Source organism: Penaeus monodon, chromosome 18, assembly GCF_015228065.2.
Source record: "Penaeus monodon isolate SGIC_2016 chromosome 18, NSTDA_Pmon_1, whole genome shotgun sequence".
NCBI lineage: Eukaryota > Metazoa > Arthropoda > Malacostraca > Decapoda > Penaeidae > Penaeus > Penaeus monodon.
In genome coordinates this window covers 36,037,523-36,050,596 of record NC_051403.1, presented here as the reverse complement: position 1 = coordinate 36,050,596, position 13,074 = coordinate 36,037,523, and the positions used below count along the sequence as shown (strand labels likewise).

The following is a 13,074-nucleotide window of genomic DNA, read 5'->3' as shown; positions in this document are numbered from 1 at the left end:
TGTTTGTAATTAAATAATTCCATTAACCAGAGATAATGCCAAACACGCTGAAATTGTAATACACTAAAATTTAAAAACAAGTGAACTTGGGCGCAAAAGCTACCGACCGTGGACATGTATTTACTTCTCAAAACCAAATGCATTTTTTTCTAGAAAGAAGAAAATAAGCTTTTTTGAAGTTTCTCAATTCAAATATTGATAATTAACAGGAAAAATCTGATCTGGAATGAATATAATGTAAGTATTCAGTGAAAAAAGTGACATGAAAATTTAAGAAAACTAATTTACTACCATGTCATCCGCAGAATACAGTAGTACCCGAGTGAAAAGTGTGCAATTTTTCTCAATGGATTCAATTAAATCAAATATTTTTCTTTATGATTTTCTTATCGAGGAAGTCATGTTCTACCACAGAGGAGCGTCAACTGGGGGGAGGGGAGCCCCACCCCAAGAATGTGTCCTCCTCAAGGTCTGGCTTGCAACCCCCTCCCTCCCGAAGGGCCACAATTCTAAACTTTTTTTTTTTTACTATAGTACACCCATATAAGTCTAGTTGTAGCTTAAAATGACACTAGAATAGCTATTTTTCTTTTTTTTTTTGTTCTCTTCGCTCACCAACACCCCCTCAAAGGCACACACGCACAAGAAGCTGAAATGATACCCCAGCTACCACTACGTTAGCCCTTAAATTGTATTAATTGGATTCTATATTGACATGAGGGCAGAAAAAAGTCTGTTGCTGTTGAGGTTTAACTAGAAGGTGAAACTATGGGAATGTCAGCCATCATAGTTCTAAATGTCTATATTCTGTAAGTAATGAAAAATCTAATAGTTGGCGACTGCCCAAATATGAACAAGTAAACAAAATAAGAAAAAATATTCATGTCATTTGGAAGTTAGAACGTAAATCTCAGTGAAATGCAGAAAGGGTGCCTGTCAGTAGAATGGATTTGAACCCATGTTTCTGAATGTGAACAAAAGTCAGAATATTACTTTTTGAATCATCTATACCCACACAATGCCCTTGCGATAACCCCATTCCTTTCTTAGAACTGATTGTTATAGCTCCAGTGTTCCATAGCTCCTTAGTATTGATTATGGTTTTAGTCTGTATTCTACTATAATCTTTTACTTGTATTCCCATTGCATTTGTAACATATATATTTATGCTGCATGTGTATTTGTTTGATTATTGGAGGTATAGAAAGCTGAAATGCATAAAGTAAAATGCTAAAATATTCAGCTTACTTGGATTGGGAAAATTTTCGTGTCGAGAAAATTGATCTACTGTGTATTTTGCATTTGTAAATTGTCATGCTTAAAACATCTATTTTTTAAGATTACTAACAAATTCATCAGTATGCTTTTGAAAATATCAGGCTTGGCTCTATGAAGATATTATTTGATAAGATTCTTATTCATGTACCATTTAATCAAAAATGACTTTTATTCATTTAGCTCAATCATTCCTCCAACAGGGCCACATGTTTGCAGGATCAGCTCATGCCCAGGGTCCATGAATCTACAGGGTGCTCAGTCTTTCTATCACTACGGTGCCCAAGGTCTTCACCCATACTACATGACACCAAGATAACCAGTTTTTCCATAATGGCTTTTGAGATTAGGTTGAGTGAGGCATATAATGCTGCATTTTCTCCATTTCTTTGAGATTCATATGCCAACTTTTTCTAGTGTATGATATCTCCAGCTGTCACATATCATTTTTAAAATCCTCAAACCCAAGAAATCATTTGGTATAAGAGGATACTGTGAGGAAGATATCCTAACACACTTTCTATTTTGAGAACTGGTATGTAATTCTGAAGGCTTGGAAATATAGTAGAAAAAATCAACTGGAATAGCATATCACGGAACTGGTGAATTAACATTCATCATAGAAAGTTCTGAACACAAGTTCTGCGCTGTAAAGTGGGCATATATTGAATCTCAGACCAGTGAAACTTATGGTAAAAAGGCTAAATACTGCATATGCTGTACAATTTCCATAGACATATACTGCAGTTTTTGATAATGTGTTAGTCCTGTGGCACAAGTTTAATATACAGTAAACCAAATGACCACATGGCAGTCATGTCAGTCACCCAATCAAAATAACTGGGCTAGAAAGGTTCAGCCTAGAACAGCTTCATGGAGAAAAAGCAGCTATTAGAGAAGCTATCTGACTAATTAGTCAGTTATTAAACAGTTAAAATCAATGAAGCTGTGCTTAAGTTTCACAACAAAAGGCAAAACAATATATCTTTCTGATATATTTTCAAGGGTGAGATATTTCTTATTTGTGATTTTTTATTATTATTTATGTGCTTTTAGCCACAATATATGGCTGATGTTATTTCTTGTGGTTGTGGTGTCTGTTTCATATGAAGAAATCATTTATTCACAAGATGTGTGTTTACAAAAATATAGATATAAAAATAATTATGTATATACAAGCAAAAACCATACATGATAATAATTATGTATATAAGCAGATTTTTACTTTAATTGTTGTCAATGTAAAAAGTGAATTTTGTGAAAATTAAAAAAAATGAATAAATATGATAAAATTAGTAATAAGTACTTACTATTTATTATTGCACTTTAGGAATGATCACTTACAACGAGGTAACCTTTCTAAATGTATTTAAATACTTACATTTTATTAATTAATTTTATATGTTTTTTACATCAAATGTGTAACCTATTTAAATATTCTCATTAAGACCATTGTTAAAACTACTAAGCCCAACTATAATTTCTTCTAATACTGCATATAAAAGTTAATCTCTAACTGTATATAATTAATCCTTTTATCTGAGGGTTAATAAATCAAAATTAGAAAAAAAATCATTTATTAGTAATACAGAAGCAATACCTTTAAGAAGAAAAAGTGAAAGTGGAAGATTTCATTATTTGTAAACTGGTCTGAAAACATTTGGCCTCCTGACAGAGTTAAACAACACTCTACATTATCAAATACCTTGACAATTTACCCACTGCCATCAAGTACATGTATGCCTACTGTGGCTTTGTTTTGTGAATTTCATTTACACACAGGTGGCTACACTTCAGCACCAAGAAGTCAGTTTGTAGGCCTAACTGAGCTCACCTGTATTTACGGGGAAAAGTTTTGTTGTTGTTGTTTTTCATATATTATTATCATTTATAGTTGTGCTGAAAATGATTATACAAAAGTTATTAAGAGTACTAAAAGCAATAAAAATAACTGAGCTCACCTGTGTTCATGGGGAAGAGTTTTTTTGTTGTTTTTTCTTCAGATATTATTATTATTGTTTGTAGTAATAATAGTACTGAGATAATGATTATACACATGCTTTTAACAGTACTAAAAGCAATGAAAAAAAAGGTTTTCCATAAATCAAGGAACAGGTGAGATCAGGTAGGGCTAGTAACATTCATAAACTAAAATCACAGTAGACATGACAAGTATGTATATGCCATCCCGGCATTAATGGGTTAATATGAACACAGTGCAAGAAAGTATATGTCCTTCATTTGAATAGTTCTTTTTTTATCAATTTCATCTACCTCAAAGCCTGCTGAGATAGCCTTACAATAATATATGAGCATATTCATTATCATATTCATATATGCATAAATTATGTACTGATAGCTTTCAAACAAGACGTGTTAATTTACCCACTTCATTCTCCTAATGTAAGCTCTTTTGATATAAACTGCTGTCCTTCATGGATGACATCACAGACTACCATTAGACAAACTTCATTTCATGAGGCTTTAATATCCACATCATAAGTGTTAGTGGAGTCTAAGAAACAGTATTGTTTGGCCATTAAAGAAATTATGCAATGTAATTTTTTATCATTATGTTATGAAATCATTGTATGAGTTTTCTTATTAGCAATTTTTAATCCACAAGAAAGACATGGCACTTAAAGTTCACAACGTGCAAGGAGAAACAACTTCAAAAAAACAAGAGACAAAGATGAATATCTGGTTTTCCTGTTTTACATAAGTGAATAAACAAAGTCTGCGGAACATACACATGTGGAGCAATATAGTACACATGTAAAGAAAGAAAAAGACAATATGGCAGATAAATTTTGCAATATTCTCTTAGTAATAATTAGTTTTGATCAAATTATTGTATCTAGAATATCAAGAACAGATATAATGAGAAATATCAAGTGAAAGAATCATCATTTGTAATTTTATTCTAATGAGATTCACATAAAGCCTTAACTTTTAGGGGACATAAACATTAAAGTTTATGCTTTCATAACTACATAAATATAACAAAATTTACTTTTTGGAACTGTCACATCAGAAAGTGGAAGCACTAAATGTCCTAACATCTTCTGTAATTTCCTTGTAAAATTTCCACTCTGTTAGACTGACAGTTAACATTAAACCCAACTGACTCTGTAGATCTGTAGATCCCAATACAAATCTCAAATATTCTTTTTCTTTTTTGCTCTGACATTTACATTTAGAAAGAATATAATACTGGCAAGGCATGACTTGACTACATCAAAAGTCATAAACTTACAACTTTGTGCACCTTTCCACAAAAGACATTGTACATAAACCATTGACACTCATTTTCACCATTCCAAAGTGATAATTTTCTTCCACGTATGGCTTGTCAAACTTGAAAAATATGAGATTCATAACCATTCAAACCATTACAAATTTACAAATGAAGACAATAAACTCAAAGAATCAAATAAATATATACAAAATATATATAGTATAGATATAGATATATATATATATATATTATTTATAACAATAAGTACAACATCAACCACATTTTATCAAATAAAGAGGAAGATGTATCGATTGCACAAAATTTATAGATTTTTTAGTAGCACTGTGGAGCTGTATATTGGAAAAGAATAACATCTTAGAGTTTAGTTCTTTCAGGAACTAAATGAGAGACAATGAAGTAAGAAAAAGCTTATAGATTTCTATAAATTTTTTATCCACTACCCTTTTTTCATAATTATTAACTCACTTTGTAAACCCACTCTGTTCTCATGTAATGAAGAAGTATTTGCTATACAAAAATGATCATGAAAATTGTCCTACATTCTTAACCTCATATCTGAAATAGCTGAGTATTAGATATCAACATCACTAGAAAATATCAAATGTGTGCATTAATTTGAGATGTTAATCTCTCGATAGAATAAGGTGCCTTTAAAAGCCATCTCAAAATGGAATCTTAAACTTCAGCCCTTTGAGATCATCTATAAAGCAAGTACTAATCAGGAAGGTTGGAAATATCTGTTCATAAATCTCTCATTTCTGAGATGAATTATCTAATACCATTCTCTATATAATGCTGTTTTATACACCAGAAATAAACCCTATTATACATATTTTTTTTAGTAGCAAAAATAACACCTTCAGATTTTTTATACATATGGATCTTATTTTTTCAGTTATAGATGAATATAAAGTTATAAGAAATTAGATAACACAATTATCACTCCTAAAAAAGAGTACTATAACAAAAACCTATTAATCTGAGATTTCATGACAATGAAGAACTACCCACTACCCAAATATGAAGTAAAAATAAGATGAACTATGACAACATTATTCCAAGGTTCTTCTATGGCACCCAAACATCTGAAAATTTTTTGGAAAGAACACCTTTTAAACTATGTTCTTTCACTATATATCTTTATGTAAATATCCCCCTACTACCTTCAAATGGCCAGCAAATACAGGAAGAAGGAAGCATACTGACAGTGAAATATGCACCATGTGACATTTCTCTGACAAATTTTTATGTTCATTATGAACACAACATGCATGCAAACACACATACCATAAAAAAATTTCCTTGCCAACCACTCAAAAATTGGTAGAGACTGCACTAATCATACAACAGTCAAACTGTAAAGGAAAACCTTTCAAATTACATCATTGTAATCTATGTTCGCAACCTTAACACAGATCACAGATGACATGTGACACTAAAAATAAAAAGAAAGTGTACTAAATATCCAGGTTAGAAAAAAAACCAGAAAATGCCAACAGCCCTACATCACAACGGGATCCAAATGCTATGGAATTTGAGAACCAAACTGGCTATTTTGAGAAAGGAGGGAGAAGCAGGTGGTTCCTCCAGGTACAAACTGAAAGTCTGCCCTAATGTTGAATATATTATACCATCTCTTCAATAAAAACAAATCTATATATACTGCATCATTCATATCCACTCGATTTAAAGTATTTACTCATATGGCAAAAAAAAAAAAAAAAAAAAAAATAATATATATATATATGAATATATATATATTTAATATGCGCGTGCGTGTTTGTGTGTGTGTGTGTGTGTTGTGTGTGTGTGTGTGTGTGTGTGTGTGTGTGTGTGTGTGTGTGTGTGTGTGTGTGTGTGTGTGTGTGTGTGTATGTGTGTGTGTATGTTGTGTGTATGTGTGTGTGTATGTGTGTGTGTATGTGTGTGTGTATGTGTGTGTGTATGTGTGTGTGTATGTGTGTGTGTATGTGTGTATATATACATACATACATACATACATACATACATACATACATATATACACACACACAAACTAACAAACAAACAAACAAACAAACAAACAAACAAACAACACACACACACACACACACACACACACACACACACACACAACACACCACACACACACACACACACACACACATACACACAAAGTCACAAGCAGTTTAATAAATACTCAATAAAAATTCTCTAAAACAATTAATCAATTGCACTCATGACTCACTTACTCACATGAGAATGATCATCTTGTCAATAAATATAAATGGTTGATGCTGGTGACAAATGATGTGCTAAACATTTAATTCAATGAGATTTCCTACACTTGTGATTGATGAGATGAACCGACTTATATATCAAACTATCCAACATTATCACAGTTCCTGATCCAAGTACAGAGTCTTCGTGTTCAAAAATGCAGTGACACACTGATGAACAATAACAAAGGCACATACATAAACAATCAAACCTGCACACACATGAATGATCATATGCGTACACACATTTAATCATGAGGGGTAAAGATCTACATACACCCAAGTATATAACCTACGAAGCTGGAGGTCCAAGGTCCGGTATTTGACGCTATTCAGTCCATCTGATTTGAATCTCTTCTTCCCATCGTACAGATAATGATATCTGAAAAGAGGCTAGTATCAGTACGAGAGTAAGATACTTTTTTTTTTTTTTTTTTAAGTACACACATGATGCAGTTACTCTTAATTAGTTCAATCATCTTTTTAAATTATAAGGCATGTCAATATTTCCTGATTAACAGGACTTTTGGGAAAAAAAGGATATATACTAATGTGCAGGCTACCTCTACAAACATACACACACCTAAAAGATAAAGGAAGAACCAAATGAAGTGTACACATAGATCCAAAATATAAAACCTCTTTCACCACTTTTCAGCACCACAATTAGTCACTACACCACTTACCGTCTTGGGTTTGGTTCATCCTTCTTATGGGAGAGCATGGTGTAGCGTCCAATATTTGCTGGGTACCGAGAGATGAAAAAGCCATGGAATTTGATTCTGTTGGACATGTCATCATCCTCACCACCCCAACCCCAAAACTTGTTGCTGAAGCCATTGACAGTTCGAAACTGGTCAGCTGTCATGGCACTCACTCCTCCAAAGATGTCGTTGTAAGGCAGTCTGTCACAAGAGGGGTAAATGCATTAATAATGGATTTATATTCAGTTGCAGTTCCCCCTCTTTTGATGTAAACAACTGCAATCTTTCCCCTCAGGTAAGTTTATAATATTACTGTATTACTTTCTTCCTAAATATTTATATAACCACTTACAAATCTTCAGTTCCTCTTCTGTAGAACCCAAGATATTGTTAAAATACTTCACTTGTCAAACATAAAACATGTACTTCAATCTTTAAAAAAATATAAATAAGATTAATACCCTCAACTGCCTATATTCATATAAACTATCTATACCTTTTATTTCGTCAAAAAATTAACCCACTCCCACCAGGGATGGCATGTGCATTGCCATATCCCACAAAGAGTTTATTTCATTAACTGCCTTTACACATAGATAGCTCTACAAGTACTAAGTCACTCATAAGCCAATTATGAGTACTACCTTCTCACCTGTTTACTTTTTGCCTTGATTTCTGGAAATATTTTTTGGTATCTTATATTTCTGTTAATTATGTTGAAAAAATTATAATACTTATGAGGTCTACAGTAACAATAACAGCATTGATATTGATAGCATTAGTAAAAAAAAAAAATTATCCTGGACACTCAAGGAAAAGTGAAATCATATGAGGTCTACTACTTGACTCCTTTATGGCTAAGCACTTGTGGACCTATCTATGTAGACATTTCATGAAACAATACTACAGTGAACACTACATTTTCCTGGTGACATGTGGTTAATACAGCAAACAAAATTAACAACACCAAACCTTCCCACAAACTTACTTATATCCCATACTGTCAATAGCTATGGACATATGCCTTGGCTGTTCTGGGCAAGTGTATAAGTTACGGTCATCCTCTGGCAGCAAATCAACATCATGGAATATAAAACAGTCATACGGATATTGCTTCAGAGCCTCGAGAGCACCAACGTTCATCAGCATTGCTCTGTTAAACTTGCCACTCCCTAAAAAAAATTCAGAAATGTCTTAAAGAATATACAGAGAGTTACATTACATGTTAGAGGATCAAGTTACAGTGTAAATCACATTATATAATTTTGAAAATTTTGATTTTATATCACTGTCAGGAAAGTAATGATACTTAACAGAATAAAAGAAGAGGTCTGGTTAACTACCATTTGCTTTTAAACATCTTTTCACAAGGAAAAAATAAATAAATAAATAAATAAATAAATAAATAAAATAAAATTGGAATCAAGCAAACAAGGTTTACTTCTTCTAAATGGTTCTATTAACAAGAGTAAGCAATTTACATGCTTCAACTATCTTTTTTATCAACAGTAGACTATAGCATCATTCATAAATAATACATTTGTAAAATCATATCTTCATAAATTGTCTGTACTATTTTAAGAAAACACAACAGAAAGTGTATATATGCATCCCCCTCAAAGGCATTAATCATTACCTGCTTGCTCAACCACATAGATGGCATAGTCAATCTGCTGTCGCTGTAATATGGGATGTATGTGGTATATGAACATGGCTAAGTGCTGGACTCTGTCTCTGTATGGAATGATAATGGCAACTCGATGGCGTGCACGGCACTCAGCTGGTCGAAAACGACCTCCAGGTTCAAGCTCTGGCCTGCTCTTTTCTTGCTCCTCTAGGGTTGGCACTGACCGATAGATTTTGACAGAGCCCACTGTTGGAGAAAGAATGAGGGTTTGCAATTTTTTTGGGAAAAAAAAAAAAAATTGTATAATTAAATCTATCAATCACTCTTGATCTGCAATACTTTTACACAAAAAAGTTTCTATTGTAAGAAATAAAATTAATCATACCTAACTTAGGCGGGACGGGGGGACACAGAGCTTTTTCTTTGCTCAGCAGAACTCGCTTTTGTTCCCCGGCAACTCTACTGGTGCTAATATTTAGCAATTTTCCTACTTCTTTGACAATTTGAGGTATTTTCAACAGTTTGGCATCTGATTTTCCATCACTACCGTTCACTACTTTGGACGGTGCTTTGACTGACAATTCATTTTTGTTTGTCGCATTACTGAGTTTTGAATTATTTGCTGAATTCACTGATTGAGGCGATTCAATCTTAGACGGTTCTAAAGATGCCCCTGAGGCTGAGCCTGACCCTGGTTTTCCTTCCTTTTCTTTTATACTGATTTTTTCTTTTTCTTTTTCCAATCCCTCCTTTTCCTTCTTTTTCTTTTATATTATTTTTTTCTTTTTCTTTTTCTTCTTTTCCTCCTCCTCCTCCTCCTCCTCCTCCTCCTCCTCCTCCTCCTCCTCCTCCTCCTCCTCCTCCTCCTCCTCCTCCTCCTCCTCCTCCTCCTCCTCCTCCTCCTCCTCCTTCTTCATTTGACAAAGTTCTGTGTACTTTATCCACCATTTCCTTTTCATTTTTGTTCACCTGAGATTCATTCTCATTGTCTTTCAAGAGATGCACCTTCTCCTCTAACTTTCCACTAATGCTTTGTCCACTAACACAAGGGTACTGCTTGATTGGCATTACCCCCGGGTGGTTGCAGTGGAGCCACCACTGGGGGCTTCCCATGTAGTGAAGCAGCCATGGCAAATAGAGCTCACCCACGAACCTGTAAATGGACACAGGAAATCAGTATAGCTTATGATAAACTTCCATATAACTGATTACTAAATAACTACCAAATCAAAACTGTGTAGAGTAAATCATTATAACACAAAATAATATCAAGTTCCTAAAGCATTCTACATAAATGTAAAAAATTTCCAAATGAAAAAAGCCAACATAAATCTACAAAATCCAATCAATTTCACACCACCTTGACTCAAAAAGTGGCAAGTGTCTCTGCTGAAGAACATTAACATAAAATAAAGAGTCATAGGTCCTGTAGAGAAGGAGAATGTTGAGGGAAAATTGTGCCATCATCAGCAAAAGAATCACGAGCAGGAAGAGCTTCCAGAACGTGGCGACAGACAGGGGCTCTCGATGACACAGAGAACCTTCCACCTTCCACCACTGGGAGGAAACTCCCAATTACCCCATCTGAAGGGGGAGGGACATCTGCCCCTGAAAAAATGTTGGAGGAAGAAATTGGTTCACCAAGGGTGTAAAAGTCTGTTTGCGCATTATATCCTTTTTTACCTTATGGACCATTGGACAAGAATTAATGTTGAAAATTATTTCCATTCAACAATCACAATCTGCACAAAAATTAAAAGTGACTACACAAAAAGTACTCAGAACATTCCTAAAATGTACCTAAAATAAAAATGAAAGCCTGCCCCAGCAGACCGCTTCTGATCCCCACATGATAACTTCTCTGACAGTCAGTTCATGGGTGGATACCCCTTCTTTGAGTTCTTGCCTTTGGTTTATGCGATATTTCTTCCAAGTATTTTAGTCCTGGATTCATTGTCCTCCCGGTGAGTCTCTTTTCCAGCCAAGGGCAGAATAAAAAATCTTCTTTCTATCTCTGCCCACCTATCCGTGTGAAATGACTTTCAGGAAAAACCGGGATGGTAGCTGGCTGTATGTTATCAAAGCTTGAATTCCTGGTTAGTCGTGTGATTGCGTCCTGAGTGTGTGCGGGATTCTTCATGGATATTAATAATCAAGACTCAAAGTGGTAGAAGGGTGTTTTGAGGACATGGAAGGGAGGGAGGTAGAGAAAAAGGATAACCAGTAACAGAAAGAATTTCTTGAGTAAAGACTCTCGGAGTAGTGACAGACTTTTGTTTTGCATTTACTGATCACAAAAAAATAAAGGTTTTAGCTTCAACAGTATAACCTACTATAAAATAAAAATAATATACAGGACTTTGCTATGGAATGTGCAGTGGTAATTTGGTGGATTACATTGACACAAAATTTGGTAATCCCATCAGCCACAAAACAATATACTGGGCAACAAAACTCATGAAAGTTCTTATGCATTTGACACAATAAGGCAATCATTACATCTGCTTTGATATCAAAAGGTTTTGCTCTTTTCAGTCACATATCTAGTTTCATTCCTTCTTTGCATGTTATCTTACAGGATTTTCAAGTCTATTTAGACATAGATTCAGATCTCACAAATTACATGACAAAAATACATTTTTTCTTCTTTAAAAAATACACAGTAAATAAAAACAAAGATAAAGAATCACACATAATGGCAATGCCTTAAGTCTTCATACTATCCACTATTGTTTTCTTCTTTCAAATTCCTTTCATCTTTTTTCACAGTGCCACTGAGAAAAGACGTCCTCTGGTGCGTGATGCTGGCACCATTACCTGAAATTGCAAGAAAAAAAACTTGGTTAATAAGGAACGAACACAAATGGCTGTGTAATAGATATGATGAGGGACACTGATCGTTGCTGTGGGTGGGTGTACTGTGATCATGGTGTATAAACATACTTTATTACTTATACTTATATTATTACTTATACTTATACTTATACTTAGTATATATGAAATATATATAGATAATAGAGAAGATGAGATATAGATAGAAGAGAGATATAGAGATATTATAGATAGAATACCATATATATACCTAGAGAGATACAGCATAATAGGATATAGGATACGATTATATAGAGACGATAGTATATACTATCTATAGTACTATACACATATAATATACTATATATATTATCTATATAATAATATATATATTAATAGATATATATATATAGTAGCTATATATATATATAATATAGAGAGATATATATTTAGGCATCTGATATCTATATCGAAATCTATATCTATCATACACTATCTATCTATCTATCTATCTATCTATCTATCTATCTATATATTCTAATCTATCTATCTATCTATCTATCTATATATATATATATAATATAGATTCTATAATATATAATATAGAGATTATATATATATACTATATATATTAAATATATATATATATCTATATATATATATATAATATATATATATATATATTATATAATATATATATATATAGTATATATATAGGGGACGCGGTGGTCACCGAGATGGGTATTAGAGCGGTCGGACCAAGACTGTCACGACGGTAATTGCGTTCGGTGGTCGAGTCACTGGCGGCGCGTTGTTTCCCTTGGGCAAGGAACTTCACCTCGATGCCTGCCTAGCCACTTGGGTGTCCAAGCCAGGCCAAGTCCAGTGCCGGGTAAATAGAGATGGTGACTCGGAAAAAAAAAAAACAACGGGCGAAGGCAATGGCCAAACCACCGCTCATAAATTGCCAAGAAAAATCATGAACACCATGATCGCCAGGCCGCGGTGGCCATATGGCTAGAGCATCGGACTCAAGACTGTCACAACGGCAATCTGAGTTCGCGGGTTCGAGTCACCGGCCGGCGCGTTGTTCTTGGGCAAGGAACTCACTTCGATTTCCTACCTAGCCTCTGGGTGGCC

At 33.9% G+C, this 13,074-nt stretch overlaps 2 protein-coding genes across 2 annotated transcripts in view; one reads left to right on the top strand and one right to left on the bottom strand.

The window, feature by feature from the left end:
* Window positions 1–1,594, top strand: part of LOC119584739 (transcription factor Sox-8-like) — a 23,122-nt gene extending 21,528 nt beyond the window's left edge. Inside the window, 2 exon segments of the mRNA XM_037933401.1 lie at window positions 1,479–1,512; window positions 1,515–1,594. Of these exon segments, the coding sequence (XP_037789329.1) occupies window positions 1,479–1,512; window positions 1,515–1,594 (114 nt within the window).
* Window positions 1,595–6,640: 5,046 nt separating this feature from the next.
* Window positions 6,641–10,544, bottom strand: LOC119584737 (beta-1,4-N-acetylgalactosaminyltransferase bre-4-like). Its single transcript, XM_037933400.1, has 7 exons — window positions 10,450–10,544; window positions 10,093–10,276; window positions 9,509–9,890; window positions 9,133–9,369; window positions 8,485–8,668; window positions 7,479–7,697; window positions 6,641–7,174 (listed from the first exon to the last, which is right to left on the bottom strand). Exons 1-7 carry the CDS (start codon window positions 10,542–10,544, stop codon window positions 7,045–7,047), a joined length of 1,431 nt encoding a protein of 476 aa, XP_037789328.1. The 3' UTR covers window positions 6,641–7,044.
* Between the last annotated feature and the right edge of the window lie 2,530 nt (window positions 10,545–13,074).

What these genes read in the sequence shown, in the direction of transcription:
- LOC119584737 (XM_037933400.1), bottom strand. Translation starts at nt 10,544, where the DNA reads ATGACTCTTTATTTTATGTTAATGTTCTTCAGCAGAGACACTTGCCAC. An exon ending in ACAATGAGAATGAATCTCAG is followed by an intron (nt 9,891 to 10,092) that starts GTGAACAAAAAT and finishes AAAATAATATAA; the next exon opens with AAGAAAAAGAAGGAAAAGGA. An exon ending in CTATGTGGTTGAGCAAGCAG is followed by an intron (nt 8,669 to 9,132) that starts GTAATGATTAAT and finishes AATTTTTTTTAG; the next exon opens with GGAGTGGCAAGTTTAACAGA.